This window comes from Equus asinus, unplaced genomic scaffold (genome assembly GCF_041296235.1).
Source record: "Equus asinus isolate D_3611 breed Donkey unplaced genomic scaffold, EquAss-T2T_v2 contig_27, whole genome shotgun sequence".
In the NCBI taxonomy this organism is placed as follows: domain Eukaryota; kingdom Metazoa; phylum Chordata; class Mammalia; order Perissodactyla; family Equidae; genus Equus; species Equus asinus.
The window spans coordinates 47,501-71,699 of NW_027224927.1; the positions used below are offsets into that span (position 1 = coordinate 47,501).

General features: G+C 61.6%; 1 protein-coding gene and 1 long non-coding RNA gene across 2 annotated transcripts; both read left to right on the forward strand.

Moving 5' to 3' along the window:
- Positions 1–10,485: 10,485 nt before the first annotated feature.
- On the forward strand, positions 10,486–16,547 carry LOC139043497 (uncharacterized). Its single transcript, XR_011500585.1, has 4 exons — positions 10,486–10,538; positions 13,814–14,215; positions 15,506–15,776; positions 16,064–16,547. It is a non-coding gene; the product is annotated as an uncharacterized lncRNA (long non-coding RNA).
- Positions 16,548–20,020: 3,473 nt separating this feature from the next.
- LOC139043496 (basic salivary proline-rich protein 1-like) lies at positions 20,021–21,353 on the forward strand. Its single transcript, XM_070503561.1, has 3 exons — positions 20,021–20,251; positions 20,468–20,750; positions 20,845–21,353. The coding sequence occupies exons 1-3, from the start codon at positions 20,021–20,023 to the stop codon at positions 21,351–21,353; spliced, it is 1,023 nt and encodes a 340-aa protein (XP_070359662.1).
- Positions 21,354–24,199: the final 2,846 nt, after the last annotated feature.

Genomic DNA, 24,199 nt, shown 5'->3' on the forward strand with positions numbered 1-24,199 from the left:
GCGCCCAGAACGGCGACTGGCCCCGTCGCCCCGCGCGCAGCTCACGGGGGCTCGGCCCCGCCACGGCCAGGGCTCTCCCGCACACGGCGCCAGCGTCCCGCGCCGGGCGCCTGGCGCGCGGGCCCCACCCGACCGGAGCCGAGAGCACTTCGCCCGGGGCCACCACCGGCCTCGGTGGCCGGAGGCGACACCCGCACAGCGAGGCCCACTTCGGTCCCGGCCGGTGGGCGGCGCGGCCAGGCGTCTGCCCGGGCGGGGGAGCACCGGGGGCAGCGGGGAGCGCGGCGCGCGCCTCGACGGAGGGAGCACGGGCTCGCGGGAAGGCTCCCGGGGACGGCCTCGGGCGCGGACGGGCCACCAGGAAAACACACGCGGGATCCCACCGCCAACGACACGCGAGGGCGGTCCCACGACGCCTGGGACGCCGGCCGGCCTCAGCCACCCCTCGGCCTCCCGCGGGCCCGGCCCCACCGCCGGGGCCTACGTGAGGCGCCCCCGCCGCCGGGGGCCGCCCCGTCCACCCAGCCACCCGTCTGCCTGTCTGGTCTGCTCCGGGGCCCACGTCCCGAGGGAACGCGCCCGAGAGCGGCGGCGGCCCCCACCCATGCCCGCACGCCACCACCGGCTGCGGCTCGGGACGGGAGCGAGCGGAGAGCCAGCCGCTCGCGGCGGGGCGGAGCCCGGACAGGGCCGGGCCCTCTCCCCGCCCCAGCGCGCGACGGGAGAACCACGCGCACGCTCGCGCACACGCGCGGCCCCGCGCCCGACGACGGCCCGGCCGGGCGTGACCCTCCCCCGACTCGGAGGGGGGAGGCGCCGGCCGCGGTAGGCAAAGAGCAGCTCTGCCCACGCGCCACGGTGGTGGCGTCCGTGGCTACTACGCGCAAAGGAGGGGCGGCGGCTGGGGGGTCCGGTACCCCAAGGCACCCTCTCGGATCGCTAGAGAAGGCTTTCTCACCGAGGGCGTGTCGCCCCCGCCCATCGTCCGCCATCGGGCCCACCAAGGCGCTTACAGACACCATGGCCACGCAATGCAGGAGGGGTCTGCGGTAGAGGTAAGGCCTAGAGCAAGTCGGAGCGTCCGTGGTCAGGGCCGCGAGCCCGCGCTGCCCCGGGCTCGCCATCTATGGCCACACTGGGCTTAGCTAGGGATCTACAAGGCCCCTGTGCGGCTCCCAAGTCAGTGCCTCCCCTCAGGCCGAGAGACCAAGGGAGGCAGAGACTGGGACGGAGGTGCCGATCAAACAGCACCTCCCAACCAAAGAGCCAGCGCCACGCCGCTGGCTCGGCCCGCCACGGTCACTCCCACACCCGCGGGGAAACCCCAGCAAGGGGAACGCGCGGGCACGCGCCCGAGCCTGCCCGCCCCCACACGGCACGCCGTGGGGGGCGACGAGGCACCCGTCCCCCCCGAGGGGGACGAGGGGCACGCCTCCCTTACCGACTCGACCCCCCCCGCTCCTCAGACACACCAGCGCAGCGGTTACCTGAGGAGGCCGACGGGAACAGGGAACGACACCGCCACTCGGCCTCGGGCGCCTGAGGGACGACCTGGAACGCTCCAGGGGCACCGCCAACGGCCTGGGGAACGCGCTCACGCGCCCGGGAAGGCGCGCGGCGCGGCGGCAACACGGCCCGCCCCACCGCGGGGAGGGCCGCCCGCGAGACACAGCCAAGAGGCAACAGGCAGAGCATCCGCCGCGTCACGGAGACCCCGACACCGCCCACGCCACGAGGCACGGGGCGGGGGAGCGAGGTCGGGCCGGATTCCGCACCCCTGCCGCCTCCCACACGCCACTCGCAGCGGGGGAGAACGGGCGAGGGGACCCGCGGGCAGAGCGAGAAGAGCGGTCCCGTTCGCCATGAACGTCCGTCCCTCGTCTGGCACGGCTTAGGCCCGGCCCGGGAGAGCACAGCATCACCACATCGGTCGGCAGCATAACGCGAGGGACCCCCGAGCAAGGGAAGGCCGGCGAGGACAGCGAGCGGAGGAGCCTGCTTCAGCCTCACCGACCCCTCTCCTTCTCCAGCAAGCGCGGGCGACGACCCCAGGACGAGAACGCCTGACACGCACTGGCACGGAGCCGGTGGGATGGGGTAAGTCGCGACCGCACCCGGGTGCCGGCGGCAGGGAGTGCACGTGGTAGAGGACCCCGCGCCCCTAACCCCGCCGCCCTCGGGTACCAGAGACCGGAGGTGGCACCACGGTCGTGGGGGCGCCTGGAACGCACAAGAGCCGGCGCGCAGGCCCCAGCGGGCGGCTCAAGCGGCGGGGGTGGAAACGGGCGTCCTGTTCTCGGCCAGAGCCCGGAGCCCTCCCCGCACACGCATCCAGGCACCCGGAAGCTCTCGGGCGACTGTCACCCAAGCAGAGCGTGTCAGCACTTATCTGGCGGCACAAAACCACCCATTCGGGGGCAAGAATCGCCGCGCCCGGAGACGGGGCCCACCCACGGATCACCAGGGGAACCCCTGGATCACGGCCACGGCCACCAGACCCCAAGCACGACCCCATCGCCACCAGGCCCGGAGCTCCCGGGGCCATCTGGTCGACCCCAGAAGCGTGGCGGCAGGGGGAGCCGGGGACAGCCTCCCCGGGCCGCCCGCGCGGGCCGGGACCGGTCGGTCCCTCCCTCTGAGTCGCCGGGTCAGGACTTAGAAAAGAATTCCGCGGAGGCGCCTCCGGCGACCGGGCCCGGGGCGGGACCGTGGCTCCCGTCCCTCAGCCGGGGCTCCACCTACGCCTCGAGCCGGCCCCCTCCCGCCTCCGGACAAAGACGCGACCCGCGAAACTCGGAGAGAGAAGTCCGGTCCGACGGCCCGGACCCACCCCGGGCACGCGTCAGGGCCGGGGACGCCCTCCCCGGCCCGCCCTCGAGGGCTCCCGGGGCCGGTCCACGCTCTTCTCCAGGGCGGGACTTGGAAAAAAAAACTGCCACGGAGGAGGAGGCATCCGAGGACCGGGCCCGGTCCCCACCGCCAGAGCCGGTCGACTCGGAAGACCAGTGGGGAAAAGGCCAGCCCGGCGGCCGAGCCCGTCGCGCCCTCCACGGGCCTCCCCCGCAAGGCCCCGGCCGGTCGCCCACCTCCGGAGCGGGGCGCGGAAAGGGGATCGGCGACGCGGAAGGCCCGACCACCGGGCCGCCCTCGGGACGACGGCCGGGCACGGGACGAGCTCCCTCGCCCGTTCCCCCGCGGCGGCCCCCCACCCCCTCCCGGGGACGGAGGGGCACCGGCGGCTGCTGGTCGACCCGTCCGGGAGGCCCCACACCCCGGCCGGCACCGGGCGGCGCGGCGACAGCCACCTCCCTCAGTAGCCTGCACCTCCAATCTCCGGCGAGCGGGCGTCGCGCTCACGCCCCGGCGCCACCGGGCCAGATCCCGCCAGCGACGCCGGCCTCCCGGGACTCTGCCTCGGTCACCGCGGCCGAGTCCCGTCCCTTGGCCCGCGTCGCCGGAGCTCCGGAGGAAAGAGACGATATAAAAGCGGCCGCCAGGTGGCACCCGGCGACCGACGACCGCCTCAGCGGGACGGAGCCGGAGCGCGGGCCCGCCGGGGAGCACAGCCGGGCCGCCGGGCCGCCCGATCCCGTCCCGGAGCCCCCTCGGACCCAGCCTCCCGGCCCAGTGCGGCCCCGGGGCGTCCGCCCGCGGGCTCCCGGCCGCCAAGGCGCAGCCCCAGCCGCAGGAGGGGGACTCGGAAAAGGTTTCTCGGGCGATCACCGGGAAGGGGAAGGGGAGAGTTCCCCCCAGAGAGGCCAGGGGGCGGCCCGGGCCGGGCTGGGCCGGTGCGGCCGGGAGGCCGCCGCTTCCCGGAGCGGCTGGAGCGCCCCCGGGGTTCCCGGGAGGACTTAGAAAATCAGGGCGGGCGGGGACGGTCAAACCGAAACCAGGCACGTCATCCGAGAAGGACCGTGATGACGGGAGGAGGAAAGCTTTCCAGTCCAGAGGGCCTGTCGAAGGCAGGCGGAGAGTCTACCCGCTGAAACTGACGAAGATGGGCAAAAGAAGCTAGCTCAGGCGCCGACATTTAAGGAAATAAAAAAAAAAAAGCAAGAGGGCGTGGAGAAATGGGGAAAAATCAACACTGAGAAATCTACCCTCTGAAACCGACGAAGATGGGCAACAGGGGCTAGCTCAGGTGGCAATTTTTAAGGAAAAAAATAAAAGGAAGTGCGTGGAGACCTGGGGAAAAAGCAACACGGAGAAATCTACCCTCTAGAACTGAGAAAGAAGCGCAACAGAGGCTAGCTCAGGTGGCAATCTTTAAGCAAAAAAAATAAGATAAAAAAATACAATGGCGAGGAGACCCGGTGAAAAAGCAACCCTGAAAAAGGTACCCTCTGAAACTGAGGAAGCAGGGCAACAGTGCCTAGCTCAGGTGACAATCTTTAAGCAAAAGAAACACACAAGGGCGTGGGGAGCTGGCGAAAAGGCAACACTGAGAAATCCACCCTCTGAAACGGACGAAGATGGGCAACAGAGGCTAGCTCAGGTGGCAATCTTTAAGCAAAAGAAACACACAAGGGCGTGGAGACCTGGGGAAAAAGCAACACGGAGAAATCCACCCTCTGAAACTGAGGAAGATGGGCAAGAGAGGCTACCTCAGGTGGCAATCCTTAAGCAAAAACAAAGCACAAAGGCGTGGAGCCCTGGGGACAAAGCAACCCTGAAATATCTACCCTCTGAAACTGAGGAACATGGGCAAGAGAGGCTAGCTCAGGTGGCAATCGTTAAGCAAAAACAAAACACAAAGGCGTGGAGACCTGGGGAAAAAGCAACCCTGAAATATCTACCCTCTGAAACTGAGGAAGATGGGCAAGAGAGGCTGGCTTCAGGTGGCAATCTTTAAGCAAAAGAAACACACAAGGGCGTGGAGGCCTGGGGAAAAAGCAACACGGAGAAATCCACCCTCTGAAACTGAGGGACATGGGCAAAAGAAGCTAGCTCAGGTTGCAACCTTTAAGCAGAAAAAAAACACAAGGGCGTGCAGACCTGGCAAAAAAGCCACAGTGAGAAATCTACCCTCTGAAACCGACGAAGATGGACAACAGAGGCTAGCTCAGGTGGCAATTTTTAAGGAAAAATAAAAGGAAGTGCGTGGAGACCTGGGGAAAAAGCAACACGGAGAAATCTACCCTCTAGAACTGAGAAAGAAGCGCAACAGAGGCTAGCTCAGGTGGCAATCTTTAAGCAAAAAAAATAAAATAAAAAAATACAATGGCGAGGAGACCCGGTGAAAAAGCAACCCTGAAAAAGGTACCCTCTGAAACTGAGGAAGCAGGGCAACAGTGCCTAGCTCAGGTGACAATCTTTAAGCAAAAGAAACACACAAGGGCGTGGGGAGCTGGCGAAAAGGCAACACTGAGAAATCCACCCTCTGAAACGGACGAAGATGGGCAACAGAGGCTAGCTCAGGTGGCAATCGTTAAGCAAAAGAAACACACAAGGGCGTGGAGACCTGGGGAAAAAGCAACACGGAGAAATCCACCCTCTGAAACTGAGGAAGATGGGCAAGAGAGGCTACCTCAGGTGGCAATCCTTAAGCAAAAACAAAGCACAAAGGCGTGGAGCCCTGGGGACAAAGCAACCCTGAAATATCTACCCTCTGAAACTGAGGAACATGGGCAAGAGAGGCTAGCTCAGGTGGCAATCTTTAAGCAAAAGAAACACACAAGGGCGTGGAGACCTGGGGAAAAGGCAACACTGAGAAATCCACCCTCTGAAACGGACGAATATGGGCAACAGAGGCTAGCTCAGGTGGCAATCGTTAAGCAAAAACAAAACCCAAAGGCGTGGAGACCTGGGGAAAAAGCAACCCTGAAATATCTACCCTCTGAAACTGAGGAAGATGGGCAAGAGAGGCTGGCTTCAGGTGGCAATCGTTAAGCAAAAGAAACACACAAGGGCGTGGAGACCTGGGGAAAAAGCAACATTCAGAAATCCACCCTCTGAAACTGAGGAAGATGGGCAACAGAGGCTACCTCAGGTGGCAATCGTTAAGCCAAAGAAACACACAAGGGTGTGGAGACCTGGGGAAAAAGCAACACGGAGAAATCCACCCACTGAAACGGACGAAGATGGACAACAGAGGCTAGCTCAGGTGGCAATTTTTAAGGAAAAATAGAAGGAAGTGCGTGGAGACCTGGGGAAAAAGCAACACGGAGAAATCTACCCTCTAGAACTGAGAAAGAAGCGCAACAGAGGCTAGCTCAGGTGGCAATCTTTAAGCAAAAAAAATAAGATAAAAAAATACAATGGCGAGGAGACCCGGTCAAAAAGCAACCCTGAAAAAGGTACCCTCTGAAACTGAGGAAGCAGGGCAACAGTGCCTAGCTCAGGTGACAATCTTTAAGCAAAAGAAACACACAAGGGCGTGGGGAGCTGGCGAAAAGGCAACACTGAGAAATCCACCCTCTGAAACGGACGAAGATGGGCAACAGAGGCTACCTCAGGTGGCAATCGTTAAGCCAAAGAAACACACAAGGGTCTGGAGGCCTGGGGAAAAAGCAACACGGAGAAATCCACCCTCTGAAACTGAGGGACATGGGCAAAAGAAGCTAGCTCAGGTTGCAACCTTTAAGCAGAAAAAAAACACATGGGCGTGCAGACCTGGCAAAAAAGCAACAGTGAGAAATCTACCCTCTGAAACCGACGAAGATGGGCAACAGAGGCTAGCTCAGGTGGCAATTTTTAAGGAAAAATAAAAGGAAGTGCGTGGAGACCTGGGGAAAAAGCAACACGGAGAAATCTACCCTCTAGAACTGAGAAAGAAGCGCAACAGAGGCTAGCTCAGGTGGCAATCTTTAAGCAAAAAAAATAAGATAAAAAAATACAATGGCGAGGAGACCCGGTGAAAAAGCAACCCTGAAAAAGGTACCCTCTGAAACTGAGGAAGCAGGGCAACAGTGCCTAGCTCAGGTGACAATCTTTAAGCAAAAGAAACACACAAGGGCGTGGGGAGCTGGCGAAAAGGCAACACTGAGAAATCCACCCTCTGAAACGGACGAAGATGGGCAACAGAGGCTAGCTCAGGTGGCAATCTTTAAGCAAAAGAAACACACAAGGGCGTGGAGACCTGGGGAAAAAGCAACACGGAGAAATCCACCCTCTGAAACTGAGGAAGATGGGCAAGAGAGGCTACCTCAGGTGGCAATCCTTAAGCAAAAACAAAGCACAAAGGCGTGGAGCCCTGGGGACAAAGCAACCCTGAAATATCTACCCTCTGAAACTGAGGAACATGGGCAAGAGAGGCTAGCTCAGGTGGCACTCGTTAAGCAAAAACAAAACCCAAAGGCGTGGAGACCTGGGGAAAAAGCAACCCTGAAATATCTACCCTCTGAAACTGAGGAAGATGGGCAAGAGAGGCTGGCTTCAGGTGGCAATCGTTAAGCAAAAGAAACACACAAGGGCGTGGAGACCTGGGGAAAAAGCAACATTCAGAAATCCACCCTCTGAAACTGAGGAAGATGGGCAACAGAGGCTACCTCAGGTGGCAATCGTTAAGCCAAAGAAACACACAAGGGTCTGGAGACCTGGGGAAAAAGCAACACGGAGAAATCCACCCTCTGAAACTGAGGGACATGGGCAAAAGAAGCTAGCTCAGGTTGCAACCTTTAAGCAGAAAAAAAACACAAGGGCGTGCAGACCTGGCAAAAAAGCCACAGTGAGAAATCTACCCTCTGAAACCGACGAAGATGGACAACAGAGGCTAGCTCAGGTGGCAATTTTTAAGGAAAAATAAAAGGAAGTGCGTGGAGACCTGGGGAAAAAGCAACACGGAGAAATCTACCCTCTAGAACTGAGAAAGAAGCGCAACAGAGGCTAGCTCAGGTGGCAATCTTTAAGCAAAAAAAATAAGATAAAAAAATACAATGGCGAGGAGACCCGGTCAAAAAGCAACCCTGAAAAAGGTACCCTCTGAAACTGAGGAAGCAGGGCAACAGTGCCTAGCTCAGGTGACAATCTTTAAGCAAAAGAAACACACAAGGGCGTGGGGAGCTGGCGAAAAGGCAACACTGAGAAATCCACCCTCTGAAACGGACGAAGATGGGCAACAGAGGCTAGCTCAGGTGGCAATCGTTAAGCAAAAGAAACACACAAGGGCGTGGAGACCTGGGGAAAAAGCAACACGGAGAAATCCACCCTCTGAAACTGAGGAAGATGGGCAAGAGAGGCTACCTCAGGTGGCAATCCTTAAGCAAAAACAAAGCACAAAGGCGTGGAGCCCTGGGGACAAAGCAACCCTGAAATATCTACCCTCTGAAACTGAGGAACATGGGCAAGAGAGGCTAGCTCAGGTGGCAATCTTTAAGCAAAAGAAACACACAAGGGCGTGGAGACCTGGGGAAAAGGCAACACTGAGAAATCCACCCTCTGAAACGGACGAATATGGGCAACAGAGGCTAGCTCAGGTGGCAATCGTTAAGCAAAAACAAAACCCAAAGGCGTGGAGACCTGGGGAAAAAGCAACCCTGAAATATCTACCCTCTGAAACTGAGGAAGATGGGCAAGAGAGGCTGGCTTCAGGTGGCAATCGTTAAGCAAAAGAAACACACAAGGGCGTGGAGACCTGGGGAAAAAGCAACATTCAGAAATCCACCCTCTGAAACTGAGGAAGATGGGCAACAGAGGCTAGCTCAGGTGGCAATCGTTAAGCCAAAGAAACACACAAGGGTGTGGAGACCTGGGGAAAAAGCAACACGGAGAAATCCACCCTCTGAAACTGACGAACATGGGCAAAAGAAGCTAGCTCAGGTTGCAACCTTTAAGCAGAAAAAAAACACATGGGCGTGCAGACCTGGCAAAAAAGCAACAGTGAGAAATCTACCCTCTGAAACCGACGAAGATGGGCAACAGAGGCTAGCTCAGGTGGCAATCTTTAAGGAAAAATAAAAGGAAGTGCGTGGAGACCTGGGGAAAAAGCAACACGGAGAAATCTACCCTCTAGAACTGAGAAAGAAGCGCAACAGAGGCTAGCTCAGGTGGCAATCTTTAAGCAAAAAAAATAAGATAAAAAAATACAATGGCGAGGAGACCCGGTGAAAAAGCAACCCTGAAAAAGGTACCCTCTGAAACTGAGGAAGCAGGGCAACAGTGCCTAGCTCAGGTGACAATCTTTAAGCAAAAGAAACACACAAGGGCGTGGGGAGCTGGCGAAAAGGCAACACTGAGAAATCCACCCTCTGAAACGGACGAAGATGGGCAACAGTGGCTACCTCAGGTGGCAATCGTTAAGCCAAAGAAACACACAAGGGTGTGGAGACCTGGGGAAAAAGCAACACGGAGAAATCCACCCTCTGAAACTGAGGAACATGGGCAAAAGAAGCTAGCTCAGGTTGCAGCCTTCAAGCAGAAAAAAAAAAGACGCCAGGGCGTGGAGAGCTGGCGAAAAAGCAACACTGAGAAATCTACCCTCTGAAACCGAAGAAGATGGGCAACAGAGGCTAGCTCAGGTGGCAATCTTTAAGCAAAAAAAAAAAAAATAAAAAAATACAATGGCGAGGAGACCCGGTCAAAAAGCAACCCTGAAAAAGGTACCCTCTGAAACTGAGGAAGCAGCGCAACAGTGCCTAGCTCAGGTGACAATCTTTAAGCAAAAAAAAAAAACAAAAAACAAAAAACAAAAAACAAAACCCACAATGGAGTGGAGACCCGGGGGAAATCAACACTGAAAAATACAAAACGAATGGAAGACCAATAGACAGAGCAGGCACTTTCACCTGGGGTGGAGGAGGTACGCATGGATGACCGATAAGCGCATGAAAAGATGTGAGCTGTTCCCTGGAAAAGCAAGTGAGAAAATTAGAGGGAGACATTGTGGGGACACATGGGTGAGACTGCCTTCTTCCAAATACCGGAACAGGATCAAACTGCTAGTCAGGTCGCGGAGAAGCCAAGTCAGTCACTCACGCCTCACTGGTGGTGAAGGGAAACGGTATGGCCTCTGTGAAAAAGGGCGTGGCGGGTTCCAAAACTGACACGCCGCGGAAACAACCACCGAAAGTGGCAACCTACATAAGCCTTTGGTGTATCTTGCCTCCTAAGAGCGTCTGTATGTAGCTGGAGCCTTGGGTCGTTAAGGCTTCCACAGTGATCTGTGGTGGGTGGGTGGGGGGGGGGGGGCCTTGGGCCTTGGGGGTCTCCGCTGGACCTCCAGGAAGTCAGCTTTTGTGGAGTCCCGTGAGTCCTTCCAGGGAGGGAGGCATCCAACCCGAGGGTGGTCTGGAGGGCACCACTCCCACCACTCCCGGGGGCTGGGGCGGGGGGCGGGGTGGGGGCTGCGGCCACGTTCCTGTTCATTCACACAGAATCCGGGGCATGAATGTTCTTAGCAGCTCTGTTCCACACAGCCCCACACTGGAAACCACACAGACGTCCTGCGAGTCCCATCCCTTGCTCATGTCGCCGGGGCTCCGGAGGAGGGCCACTCTGTAAAAGCGGCCGCCAGATGGCGCCCAACGACCGGCGCGGAGGGGTCAGCGGGAGGGAACCGGGTCACCAGCCAGCGAGAGTGCACAGCCTGAGCCCACCGCCGGGTCAGGTCTCTCTCTGTCTCTGTCTCTGTCTCTGTCTCTGTCTCTCTCTGTCTCTGTCTCTGTCTCTGTCTCTCTCTGTCTCTCTCTCTCTCTCTTTCTCTCTGGGCCCGCTTGGGGCGGCCGGGAGGTCACCACGTGAGGCCCCAGGGTGTCCACCTCGGAGCTCCCAGGCAGCACAGGGCAACCCTGGGCGCAGAAGGAGGTGTTGGAAAATCGGCGGGGAGGGGGGTGGGGTGGGTGGGCTTGCCAGGAAGGGGACAGACTCCCCACGTGACTTCTGGGCCGGGCCGGGCGCGGGGCTGCCGGCTGGCTGACGCGGACAGAGGTGGAAAAGTCCCCGGAGATGCCACGGGGCAGGCCGGGGCTGCCGGCCCCCGCTTCCCGGAGCGGCCCGAGCACTTCCCGGGCTCCCGGGAGGACTTAGAAAATCACGGCGGGGTGGGGGGTGGGGGTCGCTGTCAAACCGAAACCATGCACGTCATCAGAGAAGGACCGTGACGACGGAGGAATTGTCCGCAGTCTGTCAGGAATTGTGTGCAGCCTGTCACTTCCGGCCCAGAGGGTCTCTCTAAGGCAGACGGACAGACAGAGCCCACAAGTCGTAGAGGAAAGGACCGAGCCGCTTGGCCGCGGAAAAGTTTACAACACAAAACAGGTCTCCCTCCGCACGGGGCCACAGCAAAGCCCAAAGACGACACACGGGGGGGAGCATGGGTGCAGATGCACGTGTGGTGATAAGAATATGGATTTCAGCAGGGCTTCCCGTCCTCATCAACAAGCAGAAGCACCCAAATGGTGGGGGTTGGGGGGCAGAGACCTCACAGCCATTCCCTCCACAAATCGAGTTCCCCGGGACATCCTCACAGCGCCGTGCTGTGAGTGTGTGTGGGTGTTTAAAATGGAGTAAATGTGGACGTGGAACTGCTCCGTGAAACCAAAATAACAACAGTCGTAGATCTTCTTTGGTCATTTAGAAAATTCTTTTTTTTTTTTTTTTCCCCAGCGGTGCACGTATTTCCCTTCCAAAAAAGAAGAACGGGAAAGGAGATGTTAAAGGCAAGCAGAGAGAGGAAAACTGTTGCAAAACAAAAGCTGAGCTCCCGTCCGAGGGAGGCCTCCTCCATTGGAGGCCTAGGAAATCATTCTGACAAAATGGAGGATCTCTGTCTTTGGTGTCGATTCCCTCAGAGGTCAAGAGAAACCTTTTCCAATGTCTTTATCAGGAGGAGACTAGAAGTTAGAGAAAAGTATCCTTTCGGGAGTGAGAAAAACAAATTCTGATTTTGCATCAGCTTCCCTCCGATCTTGAAACTCATTGACTTGATTCCATTCTGTCGACGGAAATAATCCGGAACCAATCTATCCGTGAAAATCGGGGTGCGTTTATTCTGAGCTAAAATGTGAGGACTGTGGCCCGGGGCCTTTCTTCCCGAAGGAAGAGAGGGTGCCCGGGAAGTGGGGTGTACAGAGTGCTTCTAGACCCCCAGAGAGGACGTTTCACATAGGATCGAAAGGTCCCTTGGATGATAGTCGCGAGACTGCTCTGTCGGCACAGCGATCGACAGACACTGCTGGGTGGCAGGTCGGTTGTCTGGGCCTGGGTGGTCACAGGGGAGCCGGATGGTCAAAGGTGAGCGCAACCATCCGCTCCTAGCCTAAGGAAAGATGCCTCTCCTTAAGGAAAGGCCCGAGCACGGGGAAGCTGCTCCTTTCCCTTAAGGGCATTGGTTCTTGCCGTAGGAAATGTGTAAAGCGGATCTACGATGCGATGCGTGCTCGACGGCCACGTCAGGCCCTTTTCGAAAAACACTGTCAGGCCGAATTAGGCCGACACCCAATGGCTTCCTCATAGACTCCCATAGATCCTATCGCTCGCCATTTCTATCTGTCCACTCGTTCCAATTTTAGGCCACTTGACCACGAACAGGCCTTTTTCTCAGATTATTTTCCCCGTGAAACTTTGATCACCTTTTCACAGACAAAACGATCTTTACTTTTTAGGCCCTCTTGCCTGAAGGCAGCCATCTCACTTTCCTTGAACACAAAGATGTTTCCCATATTCACTTTTAGTGGCTTTTTGTTTTGTTTTGTTTTGTTTTGAGGACGATGAGCCCTGAGCTAACTGCTGCCAATCCTCCTCTTTTTGCCGAGGAAGGCTGGCCCTGAGCTCACCTCCGTGCCCATCTTCCTCTATTTCATATGTGGGACGCCTACCACCACGTGGCTCGCCCAGCGGTGCCACGTCCACCCCCGGGATCCGAACTGGCGAACCCCGGGCCGGCGAAGCGGAACAGGCACACTTAACCAGCGCGCCACCGGGCCGGCCTAGTGGCTTTCATCGCATTTGTTAAGTAGATTTTTTAACCCTCACGAACCTTAATTTTGGTGAAAACTAAGAAGCCAGCAATTAGGAACTGTCCTTCCCATGAGCATTCCGTCGCTTGGCCAATTTCTAAACACTTGGCCACTTTTAGAAACATGGGATTTCATAGGTTTATCTTTTCCTTCGCTTTATTTGATTTCATCTCACTTTAGTTTTTGGGTGAGGAAGATCGGCCCTCACAGAGCTAACGCCTGTTGCCAATCTTCCGTTTTTGTTTTCTTTTCCCCCCCTCCCGATTTTTCTCCCCCAATCCCCCCCATGACATAGTTGTCTATCTTAGTTGAGGGCCCTTCCAGTTGTGGCATGTGGGACGCCGCCTCCACACGGCCCGACGAGCGGTGCCGTGTCCGTGCCGTGCCCGGGATCTGAACCGGCAAAACCCTGGGCCGCCGAAGGGGAGCTTGTGAACTTAACCACTCGGCCACGGGGCCGCCCCCGTCCGTGGACTTTTTTATCACCTGATTTCACCTCGCAAAACTTCAAAGCTTCAAGTTATCAGAGAGGTTTGGGAAGTTGTTTTTATTAATTTAATTAATTTATTTTTCGAGGAAGACGAGCCCCGAGCTGACACCTGCTGCCAATTCTCCTCTTTTTGCCCCGGGAGAGTGGTCCCGAGCTAACATCCGTGCCCATCCCCCTCCCCTTGATAGGCGGGACGCTGACCACAGCGTGGCTCGCCAAGCGGCGCCACGTCCGCACCCTGGATCCGAACCTGCGAACCCCTGGCTGACAAAACGGAACGTGCGAACTTAACCGCTGTGCCGCCGGGCTGGCCCTTCGGGAAGTTATTTTCAGGACACGGGCCATAAACTAGAATCACCGCTACAGGTTTATCGGAGCGACATCAGCGTTCGTGGTGGATTGAGTCGTCCCCTCTGTCTCTCCCCTCCAGGGCACAACCAAAGGGACGTCTATCGACCCACCCACCAAGGATTCCCCCCCCCCCCCCCCGCACGGCACAGCAGGATGCCTGAGAGATCCACGCAGCCCTACAGCGGCAAGTCACATTCGCACAGTCAAAATTCAATGGCAGAGACAAAACGTTAAGGTCAGTGAGAGGGAAGAGAATAACCGGCCCAGGAGCAACGGTGTGAAGAACACGGAGAAGACGGGTCCTAGACGCCGGGGTCCCCGGAGCAGCGATTTCATCAGAGGCCCGCAAACGTCCACGATCTCCACACCACGTTTATGGCCGACTGCGTGCGTGGGTCCTTTGGAATCGACCAGGCTACCGTCCGGGCCACTTTGGGACATCGTGTCCAGCTGCCCCGAGCGGTGGAGCTGTCGTTCAAGTGTAAGATGGGGCCCGTCCGGGGAGAGAATGGGGACGGGGAAAGGGAGGCCGCGGGAAGTCACAGAGTCTGAGGTGTTCGGGGGAGACTGACTCTTCTGAAGTGGAGGTGGTAGAAGGAGAGCAGCAGGATTTTTGGATTTTTGTTCCCTCTGTTAGGTATCTGGGTCCGGAGGAGAGTGGGGCGGGGGGGGGGGGGCGGGTGGTGGTGGTGGTGGTGGGTGTGAGGCTGAGGCGGGGCTGGTGTTTCCTTTCCGAGTCAGGTGGAAGAGCTCCTCCAGTGGAGGTTTTTAGACAAGGGGTCTGGTCTGGCAGGATGGGAGGTTGCGGGTTGAGCCACAGGGGAATCTGTCGTAGCTCAGACTCGGGCCTTTGAAGAAATAGACAGAGAGAGGAGTTTTGCTCTGTCTGTCACCGCAGCCGGCACCTCAGGAGCAACAACAGGAGGCTTCCCGAATGAGTGAAGGGGCAGGAGCCAGCGTGCCCCGTGCCTCTCTCAGCCCTGCGCCGGCAGGGAAGGAAGCAGGCAGGCAGGCCTCAGGGCTACTCCCGTCCTACTGCCCGGTGGTCCCTGTCCCGGCCCCGCCCCCACTCTCCCCCTGACCCTCACCGCTCCCCAGCCCTCTTCTCAGCCAGAGAGGCGATGGGGGGGGGGCGGTGCGGTCCCAGAACAAGTTTCCTCTCATCCGCCATCATCTTGCCACCCTGACGACTTGGCCTGAGATCCGGCCTAGGCTGTACCCGTGTGTGGTTTTCCTGTGGACAAGGGGGCCGGTTCACCATTTCGGAAGAAACCCCTAGCCTTCCACTGCCGAGTCGCCAGCCTGGGAGGGGGGAGGGGGGAGGGGGGAGGGGAGGTCAGGCCCATTCATTCCGATGGGCCTGGCGTCAGGGCTTCATTCAAGTGCAGGAAGCTCTCTCCCATGGCCTCGGGCTTTTTTCCATTGAACGGCTTTCTTCAATTCCCCCACCCTTAGGCCGCAGTCCACCAAGGGCCGGGAGGCAGGGAGGGGAGATGTTGGGGCAGGGTGGCTGTCTGAGAAACTCGCCTCATCTGGGGCAGAAAGAGTGCCCCCCTCCTTTCTCTAACCCTACTAGACTGCTTGAGGATCACGGACGGTTTGGCTCATCGATGAGCCCTGCGTTATGGGCCCGGCAAGCAAACTCCTAACGGGCAACCCGCCGCTCTAGGCGTGTGTGGGTTTTTTGATCTTTCACCTTCAAGTTCGCACGACATCGGTCCGTGTCCCCCGCCCCGGCTTCCCATGGGAAATCCTCCGTCTCTTTCCACAGACTCACTGGCGACTTCACACAGTGCCTGCCTCCTCCTCCTTAGGAAGGAAGGAAGGAAGGAAGGAAGGAAGGAAGGAAGGAAGGAAGGAAGGAAGGAAGGGAGGGGCTGACCCCGTGGCCGAGCGGTTGAGTTTGCACGCTCCGCTTCAGCGGCCCGGGGCTTGGAAGGTTCGGATCCTGGGCTCGGACACGGCACCGCTCATCAAACCACGCTGAGGTGGCGTCCCACACGGCAGAACCAGAGGGACCCTCAAAGAGAATATAGAACTAGGTACTGGGGTGCTCTGGGGAGAAGAAGAAGAAGGAGGAGGAATAAAAAGAAAAGAAAAGATTGGCAATGAGCTCGGGTGCCAGTCTTTAAAAAAAAAAAAAAAAAGAGGAAGAAAGATGGACAAACAGGAACGAATCCCACTGACGGCACCTCCAAATGGTGGGGGGCAGGGGGGTGGGGGGGGTGGGGAGTGGCATCATCGGGCCAAGGGTGACTCTAAGCGTGATCCCGCGGTTGTGTTATTTGACATTTTATCGAATCGATTTATTATTTTATTTTTGAGGAAGATGAGCCCTGAGCGAACATCTGCCACCAATCCTCCTCTGTCGGCCGAGGAAGACTGGCCCTGAGCTGACATCCGTGCCCATCCCCCTCTACTTTCCAGGTGGGACGCCTGCCACAGCGTGGCTCGCCAAGCGGTGCCGGGTCCTGCGCCCGGGATCCGGACCGGCGAACCCGGGGCCGGCGGAGCAGAACGTGCGAACTTCACCGCCGCGCCACCGGGCCGGCCCCCGGAGTTGTTTTGAAAATCCAGTAAGGGGCTGGCCCCGTGGCCGAGTGGTTAAGTTCGCGCGCTCCGCTGCAGGCAGCCCAGTGTTTCATCGGTTCGTTCGGATCCCGGGCGCGGACACGGCACTGCTCATCAAACCACGCTGAGGCGGCGTCCCACATACCACCGCTAGAAGGACCCACCGCGAAGAACACACAACTACGTACCGGGGGGCTTTGGGGAGAAAAAGGAAAGACAAAAAATAAAATCTTCCAAACTCCAATAAAACTTTGAGTGAAGACGACGAGGAGGATGCGAAACGTATCTCACGCCTCCGAGCCGAGCCGTCCGTTTAGGTTTAGGAAGGGGGACGAGGACCCTTTGTAAGCGACATCCCTTTTTAAGCACCATTCTAAACCACAGAACAGAACTCCCTCTCCTCGACCCGGAGCGAGGAGGTTCCTGGGTGTGTCAGAGAGGGTCACGTCCTCTGCAGCACGAACGAACCGCCAGGGTTCGGCCACGGGAAAGAATTTCTTCCTCTCCAGGGGGACTAAAAGTCACCGACGGCAGCGGGCGTAGGTGCTATCCTTCCCGTCCAGGAAAGGCAGGGAGAACTTCAGCCGTGAAGAGAAGGAGGTCTTCCTCACTCCCCGTTTTGGGAGGGCCCCTTTGGCAGGGGAGTTTTGTCTCCTGATTTCAAGTCAGGAAGAAAAGGGAGAGAGAGAGAGAGAGAGAGAGAGAGAGAGAGTGTGTGTCCTTCTCGTGCCAGGTCGGTCTGAGGGGGACCTCCTCTGGTTTCCTCCCTTCCCAGGGAACGCCGTTCGCTCCTTCTTCTAGAAAAAGCTCCCAAAGCACCACCGCCCAGGATGGTCGACCTACGCCCATTGTCCCTCCTTTCCCAATCATTTCTACCGCGACAGAGGGACAGAGGCCCCTGCCCCATCCCCATCCCCACCCCCACCCCCATCGCCTGCCTCCTTGATGGCCAAAGGAGCTGCCTCTGAGAATGGAACGGGGCTTGGAAACCTTCTAGAGGGGTGACTCTCACCTGCCTGCCTGCTGGGAAAAGCACCACGCTGTCCATCGGACTGCTCTTTTGGGCAAACGTAGGCGTGCCACATAGCGATCGACAGCTATGGCGGGGGGGGGGGGCGGGGTGGCGTGGTGGTGCCCAGGATCCACGACACGTGACGGCTGCGGAGCACGACAGCCCTAAGACCTTGAGGGAGACGGGGTGGCGCGTGAATCCTTTCGGAACGAGAACGACAGGAAACGCTGACGGGGACGTGTTCTCCTCTCGAGAACACACCAACGCCTCGCACGGTGTCTGACCCGGGGTGCCTCTGACTTTTGTCATCAGAGACGATCCTCTCGACCGCCCCTCACGCTTTGGGGAAAAGGGGAGAGGGACTCGGTAGCACGGGAAAAGCCATCCATCCGCCCTTCCTTTCCGTCTTCACGGCTCCTTCTCGTGGAAAACGAGGAAGCCATCCGGAGGAACGGAACACTGACCCGGGCCAAAGCGTGGCCCAGCCTGAGCCTCCAAAACCTTCTGCTAAGTGAGAGGTGCCAGACATCCAAGGCGACCTACGTTGCGATTCCACACAGAGGAGAGAGCTAGAACGGTCCAACCCTAGAGGGCGACAGCAGATGGCGGCGGCGGCGGCGGCGGCAGCGGTGGTGGTGATCGTGGTGGGGCAGATCCGGGAGTGGGGCCGTTTTTTCTTTCGGGGGGAGGGGATGGAAACGGAAACCTTCTGGAAATAGATAGCCATGACGGATGCGCCACCTTGGGGAGAGAGACTCCCGAAGGCCACTGGCTTGTGCCCCGTGGAAAGGATGGATTCGGTGGGATGGGAATTCTACCTCCGTGTAGAGCGTGTGGTAAACCACGAGGTAGGTGGGTGGGTGGGTGGGTGGGTGGCCTCCCTGCCTCGCCTCCACCTAGACGTCCACACACAGAGACCGACGAGGGAGGGAGGGAGGGAGGGAGGGAGGGAGGGAGGGAGGGAGGGAGGGAGAGAGACAAGATGGACAGAGGCCGAGGCCGAGGCCGAGGCAGTGAGCGAGTAAGTGATCGACCCTGGCCATAGGGATTCCTCAGAGGGCGTCTCTTGGCTCCCCAAACGAAGAATGTGTGTGGAGATCGAGAAAGATCACCGACCTAGGAGAACCAGCAAGACTTCCTCACCCGCCAGAGAGCCGCTGGGCCCCTGCCGTCCCTGCCACCGCCACCCCTACCCCTCGCCTTTGGCAGCGACGCCAACGAAAGGCAGGCAGACGAGTGGGAGAGTCGTGTGGTGGTGTCCCCCAAGGAAGGTGGGTCCATGCCGACGAGCGGTCGTCGGCGTGTGGAAAAGCCAGAGGCGGGCTGACTAGAAGGAGGGCGTCCTGGAGGAAGGGGCCAGGGTGTGAGGGAGAGAGGCCTGTTCCTCTTCCCCTGTCGGTCCCAAGTCAGGGGCCCAAAGGAGGAAAGCTGTCCGTTCCTTTCCGACTCGGACGGTTCGGGCGGAACCGACCGATCCCCGCGGCGGCGCAGTCGGGGCTTTCTGGACCAGAACCCCTCTCTCTGTCGCCTTTCGACCACACGCACGCTTTAGAGGCCAAGGGAAAATGGATCGGGTCTCTCTGTCTCTCTCCCTAGAAAACAAGGGGCCGGGGGCCGAGCCCGTGGACGAACGGTCAAGTAGCGCCCCCCACCCCGGCCCCCGGCTTCGACGGCCCAGGTTTTCACCGGTTCGGATCCTGGGCGCAGCCCCAGACCCAGCATCGCCCTTCAAGCCACGCCGAGGCGGCGTCCCACATAGCAGCGAAACCACTGGAACCTACCTGGACGAACCTACAACGGGGCGGGGCGGGGGGGGCGGGACGGGGCGGGGCGGGGCGGGGCGGGGCGGGGGTGGGGGGGTCATTTGGGGAGCAGGGAAAGAAAAAATAAAAGAAACCAAGGACGGTCTCCGGCTTTCCACTTCCATCCATATGGGACCAGGCTCCCGTCCTCCTCCACGGCTGTAACTAAATGGAGAAGCTATTCCCGGACTCCTCTAAAGACGCCACCCGCTTCTTTCTAAGATAGAACTCCCGTCCCACCGCTCCGACCCACCCCGTCCACGCCTCCGCCCCTCTCCACCCTCCCCGCCCCGCCCCCGCGCCGGACCCGCACCCGGCCCCACGCCCCCCTCCCTCTCCACTCCTACCCCCCCCCTGCCGGGCAGCAGGTGGCGCCCGACAAGCGGCCTCCTCACCGGCCCGGATCCCCTCCGGGGGCCGATGAGCCGTTCGTCCAGGTCAGGTCAGGTCGGGGGAGGGAGGATGCCGCGGCGGCCGGCCCGTGCGCGCCCTCCACGGGCCTCCCCGCGGCCGGCCGGGACGCCCACAGGCGGAGCGGGGGAGGAAAGGGGATCGGGGAGGCGGAAGGTCCCGACCCCGGGCCGCCCTCGGACCGGGACGGGCCGGGACGGCTCCCTCGCCCGTCCCCCGGGGCGGGTCCGCCGACTCCCTCCCGGGGCCGGCCGGGGCTCCGGCGGCTCGGGCTGGTCGAGCGGTCCGGGAGGCCCCCCCCCGGCCGGCACCGAACGAACGGCGAAGCCCCTCCCTCCTGCCTGCACCTCCAAGCTCCGGCGGATGGAGTCGCGCTCACGTTTCCGGGAACCGGGCCGCTCCCGCCACCGAACCTCCCTCCCGGGAATGAAAACGGGAACCGCGGCCGAATCCCGTCCCTTGGCCTGCGTCGCCGGACTCGGAGGAATGAATGATAAAAAGCGTTGGGAAGGTCTATTTCATCCCGTCGACCGACGACCGCCGTGGCGGCTGGACGGAGCCGGAGCGAGGGAGGGAGGGGGGAGGGAGCCGGGCCGCCGGGCCGCCCGATCCCGCCGGACCCCCTCGGACCCGCGCCCCGGCCCAGGGCAGCCGCCGGGTCTCGCAGCTACGTGCCCGCGGGCCCCGGGACTGCCAGAAGCCGGAGCGACCCAGCAGCCAGGTGGGGGCTCGGACAAGGTCGACCCGCGCGCCACGGGACCCGGGGCCCGGTCCGGGCCGGGCCGCCGGTCGACCCGGCAGGGCGGCTGCCCGGGCCGGGCTGGGTCCGCAGCCTCCAGGGAGCCCGGCGCTCCGAGAAGGCTGAGCGCCCCCGGGGCCCCCGGGAGGCGCTCGGTGCGGACATCTGGGCGGGCCGCCCCGGTCCCCCCCCCCCCAGGCACGGGTCATCCGGTCGCCGGACCGGCAGGGCGGGGCCACGGAGGCCTCGCCGCTGCTCGTCCAGAGGGCCGCCGGAGCCAGAGCCTCGAGAGGCCGACCCCTGCGGTCCCGCGGCGCTCGGGCGGACATCTGGTCGCCCGCGGCCGCCGACCCCGTGGCTACGGTCCGCGGGGCCTTCGGAGCCGACAGAGGGCGGGAGCGCACCCAGAGCACCCAGAGCCCCGGGACCCGGCCCCGAGCGCCGCGGACATCTGGCGACCCGCGGCCCGCTCCGGGGACAAGTCCGGGCCGGACAGCTGGTCGACCCGGCAGGGCGGCTGCCCCGGGGCCTCGCGGCTGCTCGTCCGCAGCCTCCACCCTCGGTGCTCCGAGAAGGCCGAGCGCCCCCGCGGCCCCGCGGCGCTCGGCGCGGACATCTGGTCGACCCGCGCGCCGCCGGACCCGTGGCTACGAGTGGCGAGGAGACCCGGGGAAAAAGCAACCCAGAGACCCGGGACCCTCCCCGAGCGCCGAGGAATCTGGTCGACCCGCGCCCCCCTCCGGGGACCAAGTCGGGCCGGACAGCTGGTCGACCCGGCAGGGCGGCGGCCCCGGCGGGGAGCACTGAGCCCTCCACCCTCCGAGCGGCCGAAGCCCCGGGCCCCGCGGCGCTCGGTGGCAATCTGGTCGAGCCTCCGAAACCCCGAGGGCCCCGAGACCCGGGAAAAAGCGACACGGAGTCGCCCCCGAACCCCGAGGCTGAGGCCGAGGGCTCGCCTCAGCCCTCCGCCGGGAGCAAACCCCAAGCACAAAGGCCCCGGCGCCCTGGGGACAAGCGACCCGGACATCTACCCTCGACCCGCGGACCCCGGGCCGGAGAGGCGAGCTCAGGAGGCAATCGTTAAGCAAAAACAAAACACAAAGGCGCGGAGCCCTGGGGAAAAGCGCCCGGAAATATCGACCCGCCGAAACTGAGTCGATGGGCAAGGCGGCTGGCCCAGGGGCCTCGCGGCTGCTCGTCCGCAGCCTCCAGGGAGCCCTCGGGGCTCCGAGAAGGCCGAGCGCCCCGCGTCCACCCTCGTCGCGGACATCTGGTCGACCCGCGCGCCGCCGGACCCCGTGGCTACGAGTCCGCGGGGCCTTCGGAGCCGACAGAGGGCCGGGAGCGCACCCAGAGCACCCAGAGACCCGGGACCCGGCCCCGGGCGCCGCGGACATCTGGTCGACCCGCGCGCCCCCTCCGGGGACCAAGTCCGGGAAAATAAAAGGAAGTGCGGGAGACCGGGGGCCTCCAGGGAGCCCTCGGGGCTCCGAACTGAGAAAGAAGCGCAACGCGGCCCCGCGGCCCCGCGGGGCGCTCGGTGCGGACATCTGGTCGACCCGCCCACCCCCCCGAGACCCGAGACCCGGGGGCCGGGTCGCGGTCGACCCGGGGCGGCGGCCCCAGCGGCCTCGCCGCTGCTCGTCCGCCGGGTCGCCGGAGCCCTCGAGCCTCCGAGAAGGCCGAGCGCCCTGCGGTCCCGCGGCGCTCCGGCGGACATCTGGTCGACCCGCGCGCCGCCGGACCCCGTGGCTACGAGTCCGCGGGGCCTTCGGAGCCGACAGAGGGCCGGGAGCGCACCCAGAACACCCAGGGCACCCAGAGCCCCGAGGCCCGGCCCCGAGCGCCGCGGACATCTGGTCGACCCGCGCGCCCCGGTCCGGGGACCAAGTCCGGGCCGGACAGCTGGTCGACCAGGCAGGGCGGCGGCCCCGGCGGCCTCGCGGCTGCTCGTCCGCGGCCTCCGCGTAGCCCTCGGGGCCTGAGAGGAGCGTGCGCCCCGCGCGGACATCTGGTCGACCCGCGCCGCCGCCGGAACCCGGGCCCGGGCCCGGGCCCCGGCCGCCGGTCGACCCGGCAGGGCGTCGGCCACCGGGGAGCCGCACCCGCGAGTCCGCGGGGTCTCTGGAGCCGACGGAGGCCGGGGAGCCCACCCAGGCCGCCGAGAGCCCCGCGTCCCCGCGGCGCTCGGCGCGGTCATCTGGTCGACCCGCGCGCCCCGGTCCGGGGACCGAGTCCGGGCCGGACAGCTGGTCGACCCCTCCGCCGGCCCGGGCGAGCCCGGCGCGGCGCCCGCGCCCGCCCGCGCCCGGCCTACCTTCCCTCTCTCGAAACCCACGAAGCGGCGGCAACCACGCGGCGGGATGCTGGTCGACCCGCCACGCGGGCGGAAGAGAGAGAGGCGCGGGGCGGGGAAGCGCAAGGGCCATGCACCGGCCGGCACGCCGACCCGCCGGCACGCCGCGCCCGCGAGGCGGGCAACAGACCGCGGCCGCCCCGGGCGGCGTCCGCGCCGCGAGCGCACCACCGAGGGGCCCGCGGCCCCCCCTGGGAAAGGGGCCGCGGGGCCGCCCTCCGGCGGCCCACCGCTCGGCCGCGCCCGCCGCCCTCCCCTTCCCCCGTCCCAGCCCGGGGCGAGGCCCCGGCGGGGGTCGGAGAGGGGGCGGCGGGGCGCCGAGGCGGGGACGCGCCGGAGGGGCGCCCCGCCCGCGCCTTCCGCTCGACCTCCGCCGCCCGCCGGTCGGCGGCCGGCGGCGGGGCCGCGCCGGAGAGGGCGGTCGGGGAAGGACCGACCGAGACAAACCCTGTGTCGAGGGCTGACTTTCAATAGATCGCAGCGAGGGAGCTGCTCTGCTACGTACGAAACCCTGACCCAGAAGCAGGTCGACAATGGTTTAGCGCCAGGTTCCCCACGAACGTGCGCTGCGTGACGGGCGAGGGGGCGGCCGCCTTTCCGGCGCGCCCTCGTGTCCCGGACGAGGGGCAACAGACTCTACCTCAGGTGGCGCGCGTTAAGCGCGCCGCGCCACGCGGGGGCGGCGGCCGGGGGAACGGCGGGGACACGGCTATCCGAGGCCAACCGAGGCTCCCGCGGCGCTGCCGTATCGTTCCGCCTGGGCGGGATTCTGACTTAGAGGCGTTCAGTCATAATCCCACAGAGGGTAGCTTCGCCCCATTGGCTCCTCAGCCAAGCACATACACCAAATGTCTGAACCTGCGGTTCCTCTCGTACTGAGCAGGATTACCATGGCAACAACACATCATCAGTAGGGTAAAACTTAAGGAAAAATAAAAGGAAGTGCGTGGAGACCTGGGGAAAAAGCAACACGGAGAAATCTACCCTCTAGAACTGAGAAAGAAGCGCAACAGAGGCTAGCTCAGGTGGCAATCTTTAAGCAAAAAAAATAAGATAAAAAATACAATGGCGAGGAGACCCGGTGAAAAAGCAACCCTGAAAAAGGTACCCTCTGAAACTGAGGAAGCAGGGCAACAGTGCCTAGCTCAGGTGACAATCTTTAAGCAAAAGAAACACACAAGGGCGTGGGGAGCTGGCGAAAAGGCAACACTGAGAAATCCACCCTCTGAAACGGACGAAGATGGGCAACAGAGGCTAGCTCAGGTGGCAATCTTTAAGCAAAAGAAACACACAAGGGCGTGGAGACCTGGGGAAAAAGCAACACGGAGAAATCCACCCTCTGAAACTGAGGAAGATGGGCAAGAGAGGCTACCTCAGGTGGCAATCCTTAAGCAAAAACAAAGCACAAAGGCGTGGAGCCCTGGGGACAAAGCAACCCTGAAATATCTACCCTCTGAAACTGAGGAACATGGGCAAGAGAGGCTAGCTCAGGTGGCACTCGTTAAGCAAAAACAAAACCCAAAGGCGTGGAGACCTGGGGAAAAAGCAACCCTGAAATATCTACCCTCTGAAAC